Source organism: Crotalus tigris, unplaced genomic scaffold, assembly GCF_016545835.1.
Source record: "Crotalus tigris isolate CLP2741 ecotype Arizona unplaced genomic scaffold, ASM1654583v1 scf7180000017698.756297, whole genome shotgun sequence".
Lineage (NCBI taxonomy): Eukaryota > Metazoa > Chordata > Lepidosauria > Squamata > Viperidae > Crotalus > Crotalus tigris.
Window position 1 is genome coordinate 266,376 of NW_024096575.1, and position 18,172 is coordinate 284,547.

Genomic DNA, 18,172 nt, shown 5'->3' on the forward strand with positions numbered 1-18,172 from the left:
TGCTTCTGTGTATTATGGTTGTAGTTCACTTTGGTCAGATGAGTGTTTTATGTGTATGCATTAATTTATCTTTATGGAGAGTAAAACAAGCTTCACTTTGGAATTTTTCCTTTTCTGCTATTGTAAACAAGCACTACCATCTTAACTTGGGAGTTTCCCAACTTATTTATTCATTTTATTTACTATTCAATCTAATATTAAAAGAAGCTAGATTGGAAGATGTGTATGTTTTTTAATTGGAGGAAGAAACTTCAATAACTTCTGCTATGTTCATACCACTACTCTGATAGTTAAAAATGCTAGGGCTCTGCAAGCTCTAGTAATGAAAGTTAAGGACAAAAGTGAAAAAAAAATGGGATTAAAATTAAATATTAAGAAGATCAAACAGATACAACCCACCAGTTTTGAAATAGGCAATGAACATTTTGAAATTTTTAGAATCAACCATAAACAGTAAAGGAACAATCAATCAAGAAATATAAGCCACAATCAATCATTTAAGCCACATCTTTTGTGCCACAAATGAGAATTCTGGAGAAGGCTTGTCAGAGCATGCACAGTCTTATTGCACTGAGGTAACCCAGGAGTAAATACAATAAACAATGATTTATAATTAAATGGTGGTTTATCTCACACTATCTACAAATATACACTAGAAACAAAATACATATATGTGGTGAAATAGCAAACTCTAATATACAGCAGTTACAGCAGTCAAATAGATGAGAAAGAAAGACTCCAGAAAAAAACTTTCCTTTTAGACTCAGACTCCTAAAGGGATACACACACCTGCTGAGTCATTCCTATTATTGCATCATCCACATTACATTACATCTTTACATAAGCTGTTTAGTTGTTAAACCTTGACAAGGCTTTTATTTGCCCTTCTCTACCCAAATGGCTGCAGCCTGTTGTGTTGTGTGGACAGGATCATAGAGGATGTTTGTCTGCATATTGCACCTAGGTTACCGGAACGGATATGCCACTCAACTCCATAATCAGCTCACTATATCAGTTGTGATTCATAATACTTGATTTCTTGACAAAATAAAAACTTTTTTTAATTTTATGGTATATTAACTTTGATTGTTACTCTTACATATATATTTTAGAATTGATGGAGTGAAATGACCTATAAATTCATAAAATAAAATTACATAATTAACACATTCCTTTAGTCTTTTTTACTTAGTTGATTCCCAAAAACATCATTCTCTTCTATAGAGAAAACCGCATGGTACTTACTTCTTAAATTTATATGTCACTAACTTCACTATGCAAAGATGACTCTTCCGTTGTTTTCATTGGTCAGAGCATCTAGGAGCTTGTTTTGACACCAGCTGTGATCCTCACTGGAGAAACCCAAATGATGATTTAATCACTTGTTGCAACAATACTTAAAGCACTAAAACAGGATCTGAAATGGTGGCTTGTAATGGTGATACATAAATTGGGCAACAGAATCAGATTGTCGGTTTATTTAACCTAATCAGTCTAATCCTCCTAAATTTACACACTGAATAAATTACCTAGTTATAGTGCAGAACATATTATGAGATCTCTTGATTTTTTTTATTGGCACTTAGATAATTTTCTTGCTATATAGAAAAAAGATTGAAAAGATATTAAATCAGAAAAAGTACTATGCAAAAACACTTAGAATTTGGCCAAAAAATGTGTTAAATATATGGCTGATATTAAGTGGCCTTGTGCCACTTCAATATCATTCTCCAAGTTTGGAGTTAGGCAAGCATCTAGCATATTTTCCTCTCTAATAGTCGTATATTTTATTCTTCAGAGACGCACAGGAATTTTCATGCAAAGGTCAAACAAATCGTAACATTTCCTAACTTCAGCATTCAGTAAACACAAATATTTAGCTTGAGATAATGACTATAAGTTTGACCAAAATCCATTCAAGTTGTTCCATGAAACATCTGCTCAGACCAAAGTAAATAGTAACAAATGATCACATGTTTAGAATGAATGTATGAATGAAAAAAACCGAGTCCTAATCAAGTGGGTCAATTTAAGTTTAAATAAAATCAACCTGAATCTTGATTAAATGTTTCAGTCAGTGGAGTAAAAACTGTACTGGATTCAATTGCTTCCACAATGGTGAACCAGATGCCAGTGCAAAGATTATAAACATTAGTATTGTAGTTATTAATAGATTTATCCTTCATTGTTGATTCGATGATGGTTCGGCATCTGAAAGGCCTCAATTTTGAGTCTCTCTCTCTCTCTCTCTTTATCTTTCTATCTCTGTCTATCTATCTATCTATCTATCTATCTATCTATCTATCTATCTATCTATCTACCTACCTACCTACCTACCTACCTACCTACCTATCTATCTATCTACCCACCCACCCATCCATCCATCCATCCATCATCTATCATCTCACAATGCAGGGAAACCAGTGGTATCCATGGTGTGTATGTATATGTCAGAACCTACACAATGACAGTCATAGTGTCATAGTCCAAGACTTTCTCTTTTTGTTTACCATATCTGTCAACATTGAGCGTTTTCTATATGTTTTAACATTGCATATACATACAGAAGAAGCAGAGCTTGCCATGTTGCAGATTTCAATTTGCCTCCACATAGAGTCCTCTGAGGGAAATATTTGATACCCCATTTGGAGTCTGAATTGGTAGACTCTAGTAACATCTTGAGATCCAGTTTGGTGTAATGCTTAAGGTATCAGTCTAGAAATCAGGAGACTCATTTGTAACCCCGACTGTCACAAAACCAACTGGGTTTGGAATAGTCACTTGGATTAGTCACTCACTCTTAGCTCTAGGGAGAAGAAGGCAATAGCAAATAATTTCTGAAAATTCTAGAAGACTGCAGGGACTAGTCCAAGCAATCACTAGGAGTCAACACAAAAGCACAACACATATAGAGCAACATATTGTGAGATAGGCTGTTGCTTGATTTGGGTGGGTGAAGGAAGTGAGATGCAGAATGCATGCTTGTTTTTCACTTGCTTAATTAGGAAAGCTTCCAATGAACATAGATGTAAATAATCTGCTAGAAGTTATTTATAAACAAGCCTGGATGAATAGTGCTACTAGCAATTCATTCTTTTGTGTATCATAGGCTGTTGAAACTGGTTGAGTTTAATTCATGACAAAGGTCAAAGTAATATGAAGTTTCACATGTTGACTATAAACAGCCCTTCCAGAACTGACTGGTGGTGTTTTTGAAATATTATAATGACCAGAGAACTCAGGTTACTTTGAGAGGGAGCCTCATTAATCATAGTATTTGTTATTGTTGTCTTTTTTCAAACTGGTAGTCTACACCTCTAACCATCTAGAGATGACAGAGGTTATGATTGTGGCATTAGGAAGGTAGGCTTTATTTCTGCCTGGTCTCCTGCTTGAGCAAGGGGTTGGACTAGAAGACCTCCAAAGTCCCTTCCAACCCTGTTATTCTGTAAAACTTGAAGCTCAATGAAATTATTTCCAAGATACATTTAATTAACTATAATAAGGAATAATAATAATAATAATAATAATAATAATAATAATAATAATAATAATAATAATAATAAGTACCTGACAAGGAAGAAACAGTGCAATTCTGGAAGCAGATATGGGATAACCCAAAGAAATACAACAAGGATGCAGCTTGGTTAAAAGAGGTGGATACAAATAAAACAGAAGTTGAAATGAAAGAACTAGTAATAACAACAAAAATGGTAGAAAAAAGAGCAAAGAAAATAAAAAATTGGTCAGCACCAGGTGAAGATGAACTGCATGGGTTTTGGTTGAAACATCTAACTGTTATACACCCACTCATTGCCAAACAGTTCAACAATATACTACAAGGAGGAGAAATTGAAAAGTGGCTAACAACTGGGAAAAACTACCTAATAATGAAAAATCCAGCAAAAGGGGCAACACCAGGTAACTACAGGCCAATTACCTGCTTACCAACAACTTTCAAATTACTAACTGGTGTGGTAGCTGATGCAGTACAACAGCATCTAGTTGAAAACAATCTCTTTACACCTGAGCAAAAAGGAAACCGCCCCAATAGCAAAAGGACAAAAGATCAACTCCTAATAGACAAAATGATCTTGGAAAACTGCAAGAGAAGGAAGACCAACCTGAATGTGGCATGGATTGACTACAAAAAGGCATTTGACTCTCTGCCACATGATTGGATAATAAAGTGCCTAGAAATAACAGGAGTCAGTAGAAACATCAGAAAATTTGTGCAAAGATCGATGGCACAATGGAAGACAAAGTTGCAGATCAATGGTGAGAGGCTGGGAGAGGTTAATATCAAGAGAGGAATATTTCAAGGAGATTCATTATCACCATTACTATTTGTTATTGCACTGTTTCCTCTGTCAACAATACTGAATAACTCAGGACATGGCTATCAAACATCAAAAACATCTGCTAGACTATCCCACCTCCTTTACATGGCTGATCTGAAGCTGTATGGAAAAACATCATCTGAAATAGAATCGCTGCTCAACACTGTCCGTATATATAGCCAAGATATTGTAATGGAGTTTGGCTTGGACAAATGTGCTACACTTACTATCAAACACGGAAAAGTAGTGAAAACTGAAGGAATCAAGATGCCCCACGAAAATAACATTAAGAATCTGGATGAGGAAGAGTACTACAAATACTTGGGTATCCTTCAAGCTGACAACATCAAGCACACTGAAATCAAGAAAAAGATTAGAGGTGAATACATCAAGAGAGTGAAGATCTTAAAGTCCAAACTCAATGGAGGAAATACCATAAAGGCAATCAACACCTGGGCAATCCCAGTCATTAGGTACACAGCTGGAATAGTGGACTGGACTCAAGCAGAACTAAAGCAATGGATAGGCAGACCAGAAAAATAATGACAATGAATCATGCCCTTCATTCACGCAGTGACATTGATAGACTTTATCTACCAAGGCAAATAGGTGGGCGTGGAATGCTACAAGTACATCAGATGGTTGAAGAAGAAAAAATGGCTTTGGAAGAATATATGAAGAACAATGATGAAGATGCACTGAAATTAGTATATCAGGAAGGCTTACTAACTACTGGAGAGACCAAACTGGCCTACAAGAAAGACCAAATGAAGAACAGAATAGAGGCATGGAAGACAAAGCACTACATGGCCAATACATGAAAAAAATAGCTGGGAAAGCAGATAATAATAAAACCTGGCAATGGCTAAAAGCAGGAAAATTGAAGAAAGAGACCGAGGGACTAATTCTGGCTGCATAAGACCAAGCCTTAAGGACAAATGCATACAAAGTCAAAATTGAGAAGACAGCAAAAGACAGTAAGTGCCGCCTATGCAAAGAAGCTGAAGAAACAGTGGACCACTTGGTAAGCTGTTGCAAGAAGATTGCACAAACTGATTACAAGCAGCGGCATGACAAAGTAGCAACAATGGTGCATTGGAAGATCTGCAAAAAATATCCTTTGCCTGTAAGCAAAAACTGGTGGGATCATAAAATAGAGAAAGTAATAGAAAATGATAAAATTAAACTGCTCTGGGACTTCAGAATTCAAACAGACAATCACCTGCAACATAACACCCCAGACTTAACAATTGTCGATAAGAAAGACAAAAAAGTCTGGATAGTGGCCGTGGCAGTGCCTGGAGACAGCAGAATAGAAGAGAAAGAACTGGAGAAGATAACAAAATACAAAGACCTACAAATAGAAATAGAAAGACTGTGGCAAAAACAAGCAAGGGTAGTACCAATAGTAATAGGCTCATTGGGTGCAATCCCAAAACAACTGGAGCACCACTTGAACACCATTGGCATTGACAAATTCGCTATTAGTCAATTGCAAAAGGCGGCCTTATTAGGAACTGCTTCCATCCTGCGACGATATCTGTAATACCATCAAACATCCACATCGACCTATCCCAGGTCCTGGGTAAGGACTCGATAGGTAGACAAAATGCCAAATCCAGTCTGAACATCTGGCTGACTGTGCGATGATCCATAATAATAATAATAATAATAATAATAATAAAAAAGTTGGAAGGGACCTTGGAGGTCATCAAGTCCAACCCCCTGCTCAGGCAGGAAACCCTATACCATTTCGGACAAATGGCTTAAAAACTTCCAGTGTTGGAGCATTTACCGCTTCTGGAGGCAGGTTGTTCCACTGGTTAATTGTTCTAACTGTCAGGAAGTTTCTCCTTAGTTCTAGTTTGCTTCTCTCTTTGGTTAGTTTCATCCATTGCTTCTTGTCCTGCCTTCAGGCGCTTTGGAAAATAGCTTGACTCTCTCTTCTTTGTAGCAGCCCCTGAGATATTGGAACACTGCTATCATGTCCCCCCTCATCCTTCTCTTTATTAAACTAGACATACCCAATTTCAGCAACCTTTCCTTATATGTTTTAACCTCCAGTCCCCTAATCATCTTTGTTGCTCTTCTCTGTCCTCTTTCTAGAGTCTCAACATCTTTTTTACAGCGTAGTGACCAAAACTGGATGCAGTATTCCAAGTGTGGCCTTACTCAAGGCATTGTAGAGTGGTATTAGTCAAAGAGAGATTAAATAAGAAGTGATCTTAATACTTGTTATTTTGCCGGAATAAATACACTCTGCAATTTTTGAAGTCATTACGGTCAATCATTCTGGCTGGAGGTCATTTTATAGGCTGTTCATCTTTTGTATCTGCAGAAGGTTTTACAAGGATGAAAATGAAATTGAGTTACATTGATTTCAGGCTGTATTTTAAAATGGGCATTATTGCTTTTCTCTTAATTACAATCTGGTGTGCAGAATAATATTCCAGTAAAATATAATTAAAATATTTCTGCTTCTGTCCTAATTAGCTCTGGTGTCCTTTTATTCTGTTTGGAATCTTGGTTGAATTAGGGGATGGTACTTTGACTGAAACACTATAGTGTATAAGAAGTGGTGAACTTTTGAGGGGTTTGGGAAGCAACGTTGCTTAACGTCACTCTTTTCTATTTTCATTTCATGCTGGCTGTTTTGATGCAAAGCAAGCAGAACTAGATTACTGCCATTTGTCTTTTCTTTGTCCATCTGGAGCAATTGTCACTTGGGGCAGCTTAAAGTCAGCCCACACATAAACAGCAGTGTTAAAAACAACTGCTAAATTTAATAAACAGTTAGAAATCCAAATTTATAGTGCATCCATCCAAGTACAAACTCCAGCCAATGTGGTCCCAATATCCAAGGAAAGAACTACATTTTTAGTGCCTTTCTAAAGGCCAGCAGAGATGGGTCAATGGGATTTACTCCTCTGTATATATTACAGCCAAGGAGGCATGGTGACTTAGTAGCTTAATATATGCAGGAGAAGGTTAGGCTTTGGTGATTCGAGTCCTAGCACCATATGATGGGGTGAGCTCCCGTAACTTGCCCAACCTAGTAATGAAAAAGCATGTAAAAACGCGAGTAGATAAATAGGTACCACTTCAATCAGAAGGTAACAATGTTCCATATTTCACTGTATGCTCTGTGCTGCAATGTGATGTCATGCTGGCCCCACGATCACAGAATCATTTTCAGACCGCGCCTGCTCAATGGCTTAAGAAATGGAGATGAGCACCCGCCCCCTTAAAGTGGGCTACAATTAGCGGAGTAAAACCTGCAGGGACCTTTTGCCTTTACCTTTTCTATATTACAGCCATTATGGCATCTTTTCTGTAGTACAAGTCATGTCCTGAGTAAGTTTGCATTAGCTTTCTTTGCGTCTCATTGATTTGGTGGGAGAGCAAAGTATGCATGTATGTGGCTTATTTCCTCTTCAAATGGATGGGGTTTGGAAGTTGTTCCTCTTGGGTGGATGATACTACAGTTCTGAGCATCTCTTAAAGCTGTGCTTCAGATAACTTCATTGCATTGCATCTTTTTTTTTCTTTCTTTCATGCAGGTCAACATAATTATCTATGTGCAGGGAGGAATGACTGCATAGTGGATAAGATTCGTCGGAAAAACTGCCCTGCGTGTCGCTTGAGAAAGTGCTGTCAAGCTGGCATGATACTTGGAGGTAGGCACTTGGAAACCTTTGATTCATGGAATAAGATCCTCACAAATATTTTCTGAAGCAAAGGCACCACTTAACCAGATCAGGATACTTGGGCTAGAACAGGGGTAGGCAACCTTGGCTCTTTTATGCCTCATGGACTACACTGACTCAGGAATTCTGGGAGTTGAAGTCCATGAAGCATAAAAGAGCCAAGGTTGCCTATCCCTGGGCTAGAAGAACCCTTTAGCTCTCAGCTTGTTGTCTCTAACTCTTGGTTCTTGGGATTTACTTGAATCTTGTTGGATATAGGTAGACCTCAACTTACAACAATTCATTTAATGACCGTTCAAAGTTACAACAGCCCTGAAAAAAGTGACTTCTGTTTTTCACACTTACAACTGTTGCAGCATCCCCATGGTTACGTGATCAGAATTCAGACCCTTGGCAACTGACTCATGTTTATGATGGTTGCAGCATCCCGGGATCATGCAATCCCCTTTTGTAGCCCTCTGGTGAGCAAAGTCAATGGGGAAGCCAGATTCACTTAACAACTATGTGACTAAACTTAACAGCTGCAGTTTCACTTAACAACTGTGGCAAGAAAAGTCGTAAAATAGGGTAAAACTCACTTAATGAAATATTTCATTTAACAACAAAAATTTTGGGTTCAGTCGTGGTCATAAATCAAGGACTACCTGTATGTGCTGCAATACCATTTGCTTTGGGTAAAAGTCCCTCCCGGTGACATGCATAATAGATTGGGACAATATCATGCAAAAACTGTACTTGCATACTATTAATTAATTCATTAGTTTGTTTGTTTGTTTATTACGTTTATATAGCCACCCACAACCAACTCTGGGCAACTCCCAAGCACGGCATGGAATGCAAGTGTATTGTGCACAATATTTGGGTGATGATATCATTATCCGTGTGTTGTTTTTTCCCCTCCCACCTGCCCTGCTTCGGATGCCCATGATCCCATAACATGCAGTGACCCCATGATATACTGTATTGCAGTCAGCGAAAACTGACATGCAAAAGTGAAAGATGACCTATTGATCAACCTCTTCTGTTGGAACGTAATTTCTGAGATTGTCTTAGCATCCACATAACTAATGAAAGACTCAGGTCTTAAAAATCTATTCAGTTTATGTGCTTGTCTGTATTATAAACCCAAGGTTCATGTGGATGGGTAGGCTTTGCTAAAGAAAGCGTTTAATCCATCTTATAAATCAAATTTCATTTCAATTAAATTAGAAGTTGTTGCATTTCCAATTTAAAAGAAGAAACTTTATACATTGGAATGATAGCCATTATAAACAAATAGAATCTACAATAAATGCAGCTGTTTATTGTTGGATTCATACGCTACTTTCCTGCTCTGTTAGAGGGCCTCTGTTCAAGTGCTGCCCAGCCATCTTGCAAAAAATCAATTCTCTGCCATTGGTTCTCATCCCCTCTCCAGATTATGCCTATTAAGCATGCTCAGTTCTCATTAGACTTTGGAATATTTTTCCTTCCAAGTCCTTTTTACATTTTTAAATAATGCTCCAGGTTTTCTGGACACTTACTTGTTCATAGATGATCTTGTTTTTTCTGCAGAAGAATACTGTAAGTTCTCAGAAAATAAAACCTGGTACAGATAGTCCTCAACTTAACAACAGTTCATTTAGTGACCATTTAAAGCAGTGGTTCTCAACCTGTGGGTGAGGACCCCATTTGGAGTCGAACGACCATTTCACGGGGGTCGCCAAACAACGCAGTCTGCCATTTTTTTTCCCCCTTTTCCTTAGCTGTGCTACTCCCTTTTATTCTATTGGCTTTTGAAAGCTAATAGAATAGACTCTCTTGAATAGAGTCTAATTCTATTGGCTTTCAAAAGCCAATAGGAATTGTCCAGGCTGTCTCTGCCCTGCTGAGCCCGCCAAAAGTCCCATTCTGCAAACAGTGCTGCACCAGTTGAGTAGTCCTCGACTTACGACTGGTTGAGTAATCCTCGACTTACGACCGGTTGGGGGTCATGGCATTGAAAAGGTTGAGCACCACTGATTTAAAGTTACGACATCACTGAAAAAAGGGATTTTGGACCATTTTTCACACTTACAACCACTGCAGCATCCCCATAGTCACATGATCAAAATTCAGATGCTTGGCAACTGGCTCATATTTATGACGGTTGCAAAGTCCCGGGGTCATGTGATCCCCTTTTGCGACCTTCTGACAAGCAAAGCCAATGGGGAAAACAGTTTCACTTAACAACCATGTTACTAATTTACCAACTGTAGTGATTTAACAACTGTGGCAAGAAAAGTCGTAAGATTGGGCAAAACTCACTTAACAAATGTTTCACTTAGCAACAGAATCTTTGGGCTCCATTGTGGTCGTAAGTTGAGGACTATCTGTATTCATTTTTCATATCAGAGGGATCTTTCTTGACCTGCTATTTGCACATCTCAAGGCTCGATCAATTTGTGGGCACAAAGTTATTTCTGAATTTCTTTTTTTATAGGGTCTGTAGAAACTGCTGAAGCTTGCCAACAAAAGCATTGTGTAATTTTCCAGTGAACAAGTTTAACAACTGAAATTAAAATTTAAAAACTCCCACAGGTCACTCTCCCCCAAAAGTTAGGCCCTGCCAATTTGTCTATGGAGATTCTCAGTCATCCAGGTCATGATTGTCCCAAAGATGCTTTTTCACGAGGCAACTGGACTTTCTTGTTTTTCTTTGAAGACATTTTGCTTCTCATCCAAGAAGCTTCTTCAGCCAGTCAGAGCTGAAGAAACTTCTTGGATGAAAAGCGAAACTTCTTCAAAGAAGAACAAGAAAGTCCAGTTGCCTCCTGAAAAAACACCTTTGGCATGCCCTGTCAGTTTGTGGCTTTGTCTATCCCAGAAACAAAGTTTAGAGAAAAGATCTATTTCAAGGCAGTACTATGGCAGCAGTGATTATAAAATGGACTTTTGCATTCATTTTCTTCTTTGTCCCCTTGTGGCCTTGAATTTATAGTTTATAACAGCGGTTCTCAACTTGTGGGTCAGGACCCCATTTGGGCTCGAACGACCATTTCACGGGGGTCGCCAAACAACGCAGTCCGCCATTTTTTTTCCCCTTTTCCTTAGCTGTGCTACTCCCTTTTATTCTATTGGCTCTTGAAAGCCAATAGAATAGACTCTCTTGATTAGAGTCTAATTCTATTGGCTTTCAAAAGCCAATAGGAATTGTCCGGGCTGTCTCTGCCCTGCTGAGCCCGCCAAAAGTCCCATTCTGCAAACAGTGCTGCACCAGTTGAGTAGTCCTCGACTTACGACCGGTTGAGTAGTCCTTGACTTACGACTGGTTGGGGGGGTCGCGGCATTAAAAAGGTTGAGAACCACTGGTTTATAATTTATAATTTATATTATAGGAAGGAATGTGGTTTTCAAAAAGAAACTAGAATCATAAATAAAACCAACCTGGAAGCTGCTGAGCAGGACTGAATGCATCTTTAAATTGCTACCTTTTACTATTTTGGTCACAGCTAGAACCATCATATTGTCTAATAAGATTAACATTTGCTTTTGCAATGTATATAGTGTTCTCAGACAGAAGGAAGAAACAAGAACAACTAGTAATGTAGAGCTTTTCTTTTGCAGGTAGTTTGTAAACTTCATTTGGTGCAAAACACACGGTTGGGAAAGCAAGTCAGATACAGACTATATTTCTGTAGCAGATGCCCAATAGTTCCATGCCCAATTGAGAGCTCTGAATGATGTAGCATACATTGTTTAATCTCATCAAAGTTACCTGAACATTAAGATCTAATGTATAGATGGCTACTCTCTTCTGCAGAATATTGTGGATATTGTGTCTAGTTATGGGTCCCAAACTTCAAGAAAAATTCTGACCAATTGGAAATAAAAGTGATAAGGATGGTCAGGAAACTGAGAATTGGATCCTTCAAGGGGGGTTTGAAGTACTAGATATGTTTTGTTTTGAGAAGAGAAGATTAAGCAGAGAGTTATGGTAGCAATCTTCATCTGGAATAGTGGTCACATAGAAGACTACCATAGTTTGTTCTCTATAATTCCAGACTTTAGGATCTCGAATCAAAGAAAAAAGGCAGATTCCTGTTGTCTGCAAGGAAAGTTCCTAACTCTAAAAGTTACCTATGAGTGTGACCTATTGATGAAATATTGAGATGTTTCTAAGTATAAATTGTATTTTGTGTGGTGTCCTACTTTCAATTCTGGCACTGTACAGTGGGTTGAAATGGAAGGCCAAAATGGTTGCTTTCCAAACTGTAATTTTGCACTTGCAAGGTTGATTTGGATATTGGACACGAGAGACTGGATTTCCTTCATAATGGCTTTTGGGTTATAGATAGTCCTTTCCATTAAAACTTGAAGGCTAACCTATTACAAAATCCAAAGCAGATTTTAAACATCGTTACTATGGATTGTCCCTTTCATATGAAGTTGTTGACTGTCTCTTGAATTGTTTTATTATGTATTTATCAAAATCCTGGCCTCTTTTTTTTAGTAGTGTTTGGAATTGCTGGCTCTGTTTAGCTTATTTCTAAGTTATTATGTTTTACAATTACACAAACTGTCTTCTTATGCCTCAGCCTCCAAGTTTTAAGTAAATGAATCAGTCTGATTTGAAAGCTGAGCTGTCCATTTTGTGGATTAAATCCTAATTAGCACCTCAAGAAAAGCAGGCTTTCTTTTAATGATTTTTAAAGCTGGAAACAGCAACATTTTCTCTAGTCTGATACAACCTGGCTGAGATTTTTCTTGAACTCAAATTGTTTGGGAGTAATCATTCAGTTTCTGCACGCAATTAAGCCCAACATTTCTCTTGCCAAGTGAGATATTTCTTAAGCGAATTTTGCCTGATTTATGATCTTTCTTGCCATAGTTGTTAATTTTGATTCTGAATTTTGAGTGCGTTGTAACTTTGAATGGTCACTAAACGAACTGTTTTAAATCAAGGGCTCTCTGTATTAAAATGAGCAATGTCTTGTTTTTCTTTCTTATTTTGGGATAGAAAATTAAACAAGGACAGGAAGAATAAGGTTTTCTAGACAAACTTAAAGTTGAGAGATAAGAATTTTCTTTAATATATGGACAAAGAGCTCAAGATATCTCTCTCTCTCTCTTTCTCTCTCGCTTTCTTTCTTTGTCTTCACACATAGAGAGATTTTTTTTAAAAAAAACAATGGTTTGCTTGTAGATAGGTGAAGCTCTATTCTTATATTCTATAGTCAGCAGTTTCTGGGGTGATCAAGTGACCCATGTAACTTTGCATGATCACAATAACTTTCCAATAAACTCTTCAAGACTGGAAACAGAGTAGGAAGACCAAAAATCACACACTCACTTCTTTCTGCGTTGCAAATTGACCACCAGGACTTCACACTGCATCTCCTTTGACTGTTCCTCAACAGGCATGTATGTATATGTGTATGTGTATCGGTATATACACACATACAAACACACATATAAATTGTATATGAAAAATCGACAAAAATTATTTTTTTTCAACTTCCAGAGTATGGAAGAAAAGCAATTGTGGAGCCATTTTTTTTGTTTCTTCCGAAATTAAAATTATTTTATCAAAATAACAATAACAATCCTAACCATTTTTTGGCTTTTCTCCAGTCATATTTTTTTAAAGAAAATAAAAAAGCAGAGATGATTACAAAAGCATAGTCTAATGATGTAATGCGTTCAAATTATGAGTTCATTAGTTCGTAGTCCTTTCTTAATCTTTCACGTTCATCCACTTATCTCAATTAAATGGACTTCCTTATTACTGCTTGTATTTAATAAATATATATGACAGCTCAGTCATAAGCTAGCTTTTGGCTTTAAAATGGAACAACAAAAACTTCAATATATCATCATCATTAGCAGTAGTCAATAGCACATCCTGGAAGAACAATACATAAAATGCAATAACAGGCAAGCCAAAACTCCAATCTCCAAATTTAATGTTCCTCAAAATGAATTTGTGTAAATGAATTTCTATTTATCTTCTATTAATTTTAGTAACTAAACAAAGCACACCCAAATGAAATAATTAGAAATTCTTCCTTTATTTATATTTATCAGTTCTCATTTATTCTTCATTTAATTATGGTTTGAATTTTAGATTGTAAGATCTGGGGGTACGTTCTTATATTTTTTATTTGATGCAATGAATAGCAGTAACATTGTCCTTTTTTATTAACAATTAACATAATCAACGTGCTGCAAAGATATCAGACTTAAGTCATTGAACATTGAAAGGTAAAGACAAGTTTTAATGAACATTATTTGACTGAATAATCTCAGCACCTGATTTTACTGATTTTATTATATTTGGTTCAGATATCTGTCTGATTAGTTTTAACTTAGATTTGTATTCCTGCCACATTTTGGGGCTTGTAAATATGCTTTCTTTTAGTAATTAAAATTATTAACTTTGATCTCAGTTATAAGTAAAATTCTGTTTTAAAACAGCATATGAAAGAGAATCCTACTTTCTCCCCATATCATTAGTCTCCAGAAGAAAGACTAAGTGCTTTAGAAAATAAATGATTAAATCTGTGACTAATATCCTAGAGAGTAAAGGTAGACCACAGAGGAAAAAAAACATGACAGATATCCTATAGACCAGGGGTGTCAAACTCAATTTCATTGAGGGCCGCATCAGCATTGCGGTTGCCCTTGGGCGGGGCATGTGGCCAGGGTGGGTGTGGCCTACTGGGTGGGCATGGATGGAGTGGGTGTGGCCTATAGGGTGGGCATGGCCAGCTCTACATCATTTGCATCAAGGGTGCCTGTGGGGGCCTGGGCAGGAGTGGGACAGATCTGAGGGTCTTTGGCAGATGGGGGTGGGACCAGGGCAAGTGCCAAGGCATGGTCCACTGGAGGAGCCTCACCATTCCTCACACACACACACACACACACACACACACACACACACACACATATCATGCATGCCCAAACCGTGCATATCCAAAGTGTAAAACTTTGTTTTACAGAACATTGGAATGTTATTTCTCTGCCTCTTTTATAAGTATTAAGCTGCTATATCAGCAGTTCTCAACCTGTGGGTCGCGACCCCTTTGGGGGTTGAACGACCCTTTCACAGGGTCACTTAAGACAATCGGAAAACATATTTCTGATGGTCTTAGGAACACTCAGCTCTAACTCCATTCCCCTTTCCTAAATAAAGACATCTTTCGCCTCCTTGGATTGGCTCGCAGCTCCCTACTCCAGCTTCTTTGAGGCTAAAAAAAGAGAGAGGGAGGGAGGGAGGGAGAGGGAGGGAGGGGGAGAGAGACTTTTGGCCGGTCCCGGTGACAGAGTCTCGCCTTCTATGCATGTGCACTTTTTTCCTCCCTTCCCTGAAAAAGCTGTTTTGCACCTGCGTGCTCGGGAGAACCCCTGTGCTAAATGGTGCAATGCTATATGGTGAGGTTAGTTTGGTGTATTGGTTAAGGCACTAAAGGTAGTCTTCAACTTGCAATGATTTGTTTAGTGGCTATTCAAAGTTAGGACAGCACTGAAAAAACTGACGTATGACCTTTGTTCACACTTACGACTGTTGTAGCTTCCCCATGGTCATGTGATCTAAATTTGGACGCTTGGTGACTGGTTCATATTTATGACGGTCACAGTATCCTAGGGTCACACGATCCCCTTTTGCAACCTTCTGACAAACCAAGTTAACGTGGAAGCCAGATTCACTTAACAACTGTATTATTAATTTAAGAACTGCGGTGATTCACTTAACTATTGTGGCAAGAAAGGTTGTAAAATGGGACAGAGCCAAAAACTTAACAACTGTCTCACTTAGCAACAGAAATTTTGGACTCAGTTGTGGTTAAGTCATAAGTCAAGGATGACCTGTAGGCTAGAAACTGGGCCTTAAGCATGAAAGACAGCTTGGGGTACCTTGAGTCAATCCTTCTGAGCCCTGGGAAGGAAGCAATTGGCAACCACTTCTGAAAAATCTTGCCAACGAAACTGCAGGGACTTGTCCAAGCTGTTGCCTGGAGTCAACATTGATTTGAAAATACACACACACATGCACACACACACACACACACACACACATATCCCAATGCTGTTTTACTACATTTCATCAGCCTTGGCATCCTACTAGGATTTTCAGCATGGGGACTTCAGGGCACATAGCCAGTGAGGCTGTGATGTCAATGGAACAGGCAGAATGAAATTTTTGAGTCCTTATTTGAATTTCTGGGATTTGGAGGGATTTTAAAGGAAAAAAACTGGCATTTTAATTTAACTAATTTTTATGTTTGCAGAGTTTGCAATTTCCTCTTTATCTCCGCCAAAATATTAAAAGGGCAAATAATAATAATAATTCTGGACTGCAAACTGTATGTTTACATTTTTATAAATCCATAGAAATTGTGAATTTTAGTGTGAAAGCCAATTCTCACTCAGACGCAAACTAACAGTGTGATACCTGACAGGTCTCTCACTTTGTTCTTTCCACTTTGCCTGTTGCATTATATTTGTGGTAGCATCATATTCAAATACAGTAAATCTCAAATGGTTGATTTTAAAATCAATCTTCTGTCTGTAATTTGGTCTGAAGATGTGATAGAAAAATATATAGCTTCTCCGAAAGATACGGTAAATGTTTTCCAGCTAACCCATGAGACTAATATTTAATTTTAAAGGTTAATTAAATGTGAATATAATTACTGTGCTATGGAATATATAATATTAGAAAAATAGTTTTACTAACTTGATTTAAAACTCTTGATTAATGTATTTCCATACATATTTATATTTAAACTGCAATTCATTTACAACATTCACAAATCATAGTGTGTGCAATAAGATTAAACATGTTTTATTGATGAGTTGTTAAAAGTTTTTGTTCAACAGAGTTAAAATATGAGCTAATAATGCCAGAAACTGGCTGTAATCTTACATCGTTATTAAAGGAAATTACAGCAATTGTGAACAGAGTGGGGGAAAGATTAATATGTTTAAAATATTAATAGTTCAAATAAGTTATTTAATACATTCCTCAGCAAGTGGGATTTCAAACGAATTTATCACTTTTCCATATTCCAGATTTTAGAAAGCAGAAACAGGAAATGTTAATGCAAAAGATACATGTTATGAGAAATAAAGTTGATTTCTAATTCTAACCAAATGTTATAGTCCATGAATACATTTATGCTGGTAAAATGGATCAATTATCCATTAACACTCCCTGATAGATTATGTGCCAACAAGTCATTTTTTATATAATATTTTATTGATTTTCTCATTTTACAATTGGGTATTTAAAAAACAACGTGATGACTGGGCTGATCAATAGTTCAATAGTGTACATAAGTCTTTAGTATAAATCTCATATTACAACATTCCCTTTCTTTTTCCATTAATATCTGCTACTTCATATTAGACTACTACAATTCTTATTATTAAGTAAATAAAAAGATCTTTGTTACAATTATCAATAATTTTTAGCTTATACATATCTTAATTGTTTAGAAAACAGAGCAATACTATAATCAAATAGATAAGATGTGTAAGCAGAATATTAGACTTTGCTATGAAAAGAGAAAAAGGGAAAAGTTGAGATAAGGGAAACTTTGGTCACCTAAATATAAAATACTTGGAAATCATAAATAATAGTGTTAATTTGAATATTGATGGGAAATTAAAGCCTGTGGGGAAAAAGAGCAATAACAGGATATTGATTGTATACAAGGATTAAGTCCAACAAGTCATTTTTGACGCCTAGTGACCACATAGATAAAATTTTCTCCATGACTATCTGTCCCTAATCTGGTCTTTTAGGTCTTCCAAAGGTGCATTCATCACCATGGAAACTGAATGCATTCATCATACTTCTGGTTATCTTCTCCTTTTTCCTTCCCTTTCGATATCTGATAATTTGAGCCTGGTATTTGTGCCTTGAGGTCTGTGTTGGCTCAGGGATGAAAGATATTGAACTTGTCAGCTGGAGAGCTGACAGCTCAGGTTCAAGACCTGGGCATTGTGCAATAGGGTGAGCTCCTGTCACTTGCCCCAGCTATTGCCAACCTAGTTTTGGTCACCACGATGTAAAAAAGATGCTGAGACTCTAGAAAGAGGACAGAGAAGAGGAACAAAGATGATTAGGGGACTGGAGGCTAAAACATATAAGGAACGGTT

At 37.3% G+C, this 18,172-nt stretch overlaps 1 protein-coding gene across 2 annotated transcripts in view; it reads left to right on the top strand.

Moving 5' to 3' along the window:
• PGR (progesterone receptor) overlaps nt 1–18,172 on the top strand; it is a 91,174-nt gene that overhangs the window by 27,137 nt on the left and 45,865 nt on the right. For both annotated transcript variants that reach the window (XM_039338378.1, XM_039338377.1), the window contains exon 3: nt 7,901–8,017. In XM_039338378.1, the coding sequence (XP_039194312.1) occupies nt 7,901–8,017 (117 nt within the window). The remainder of the gene's footprint in view (nt 1–7,900; nt 8,018–18,172) is intronic.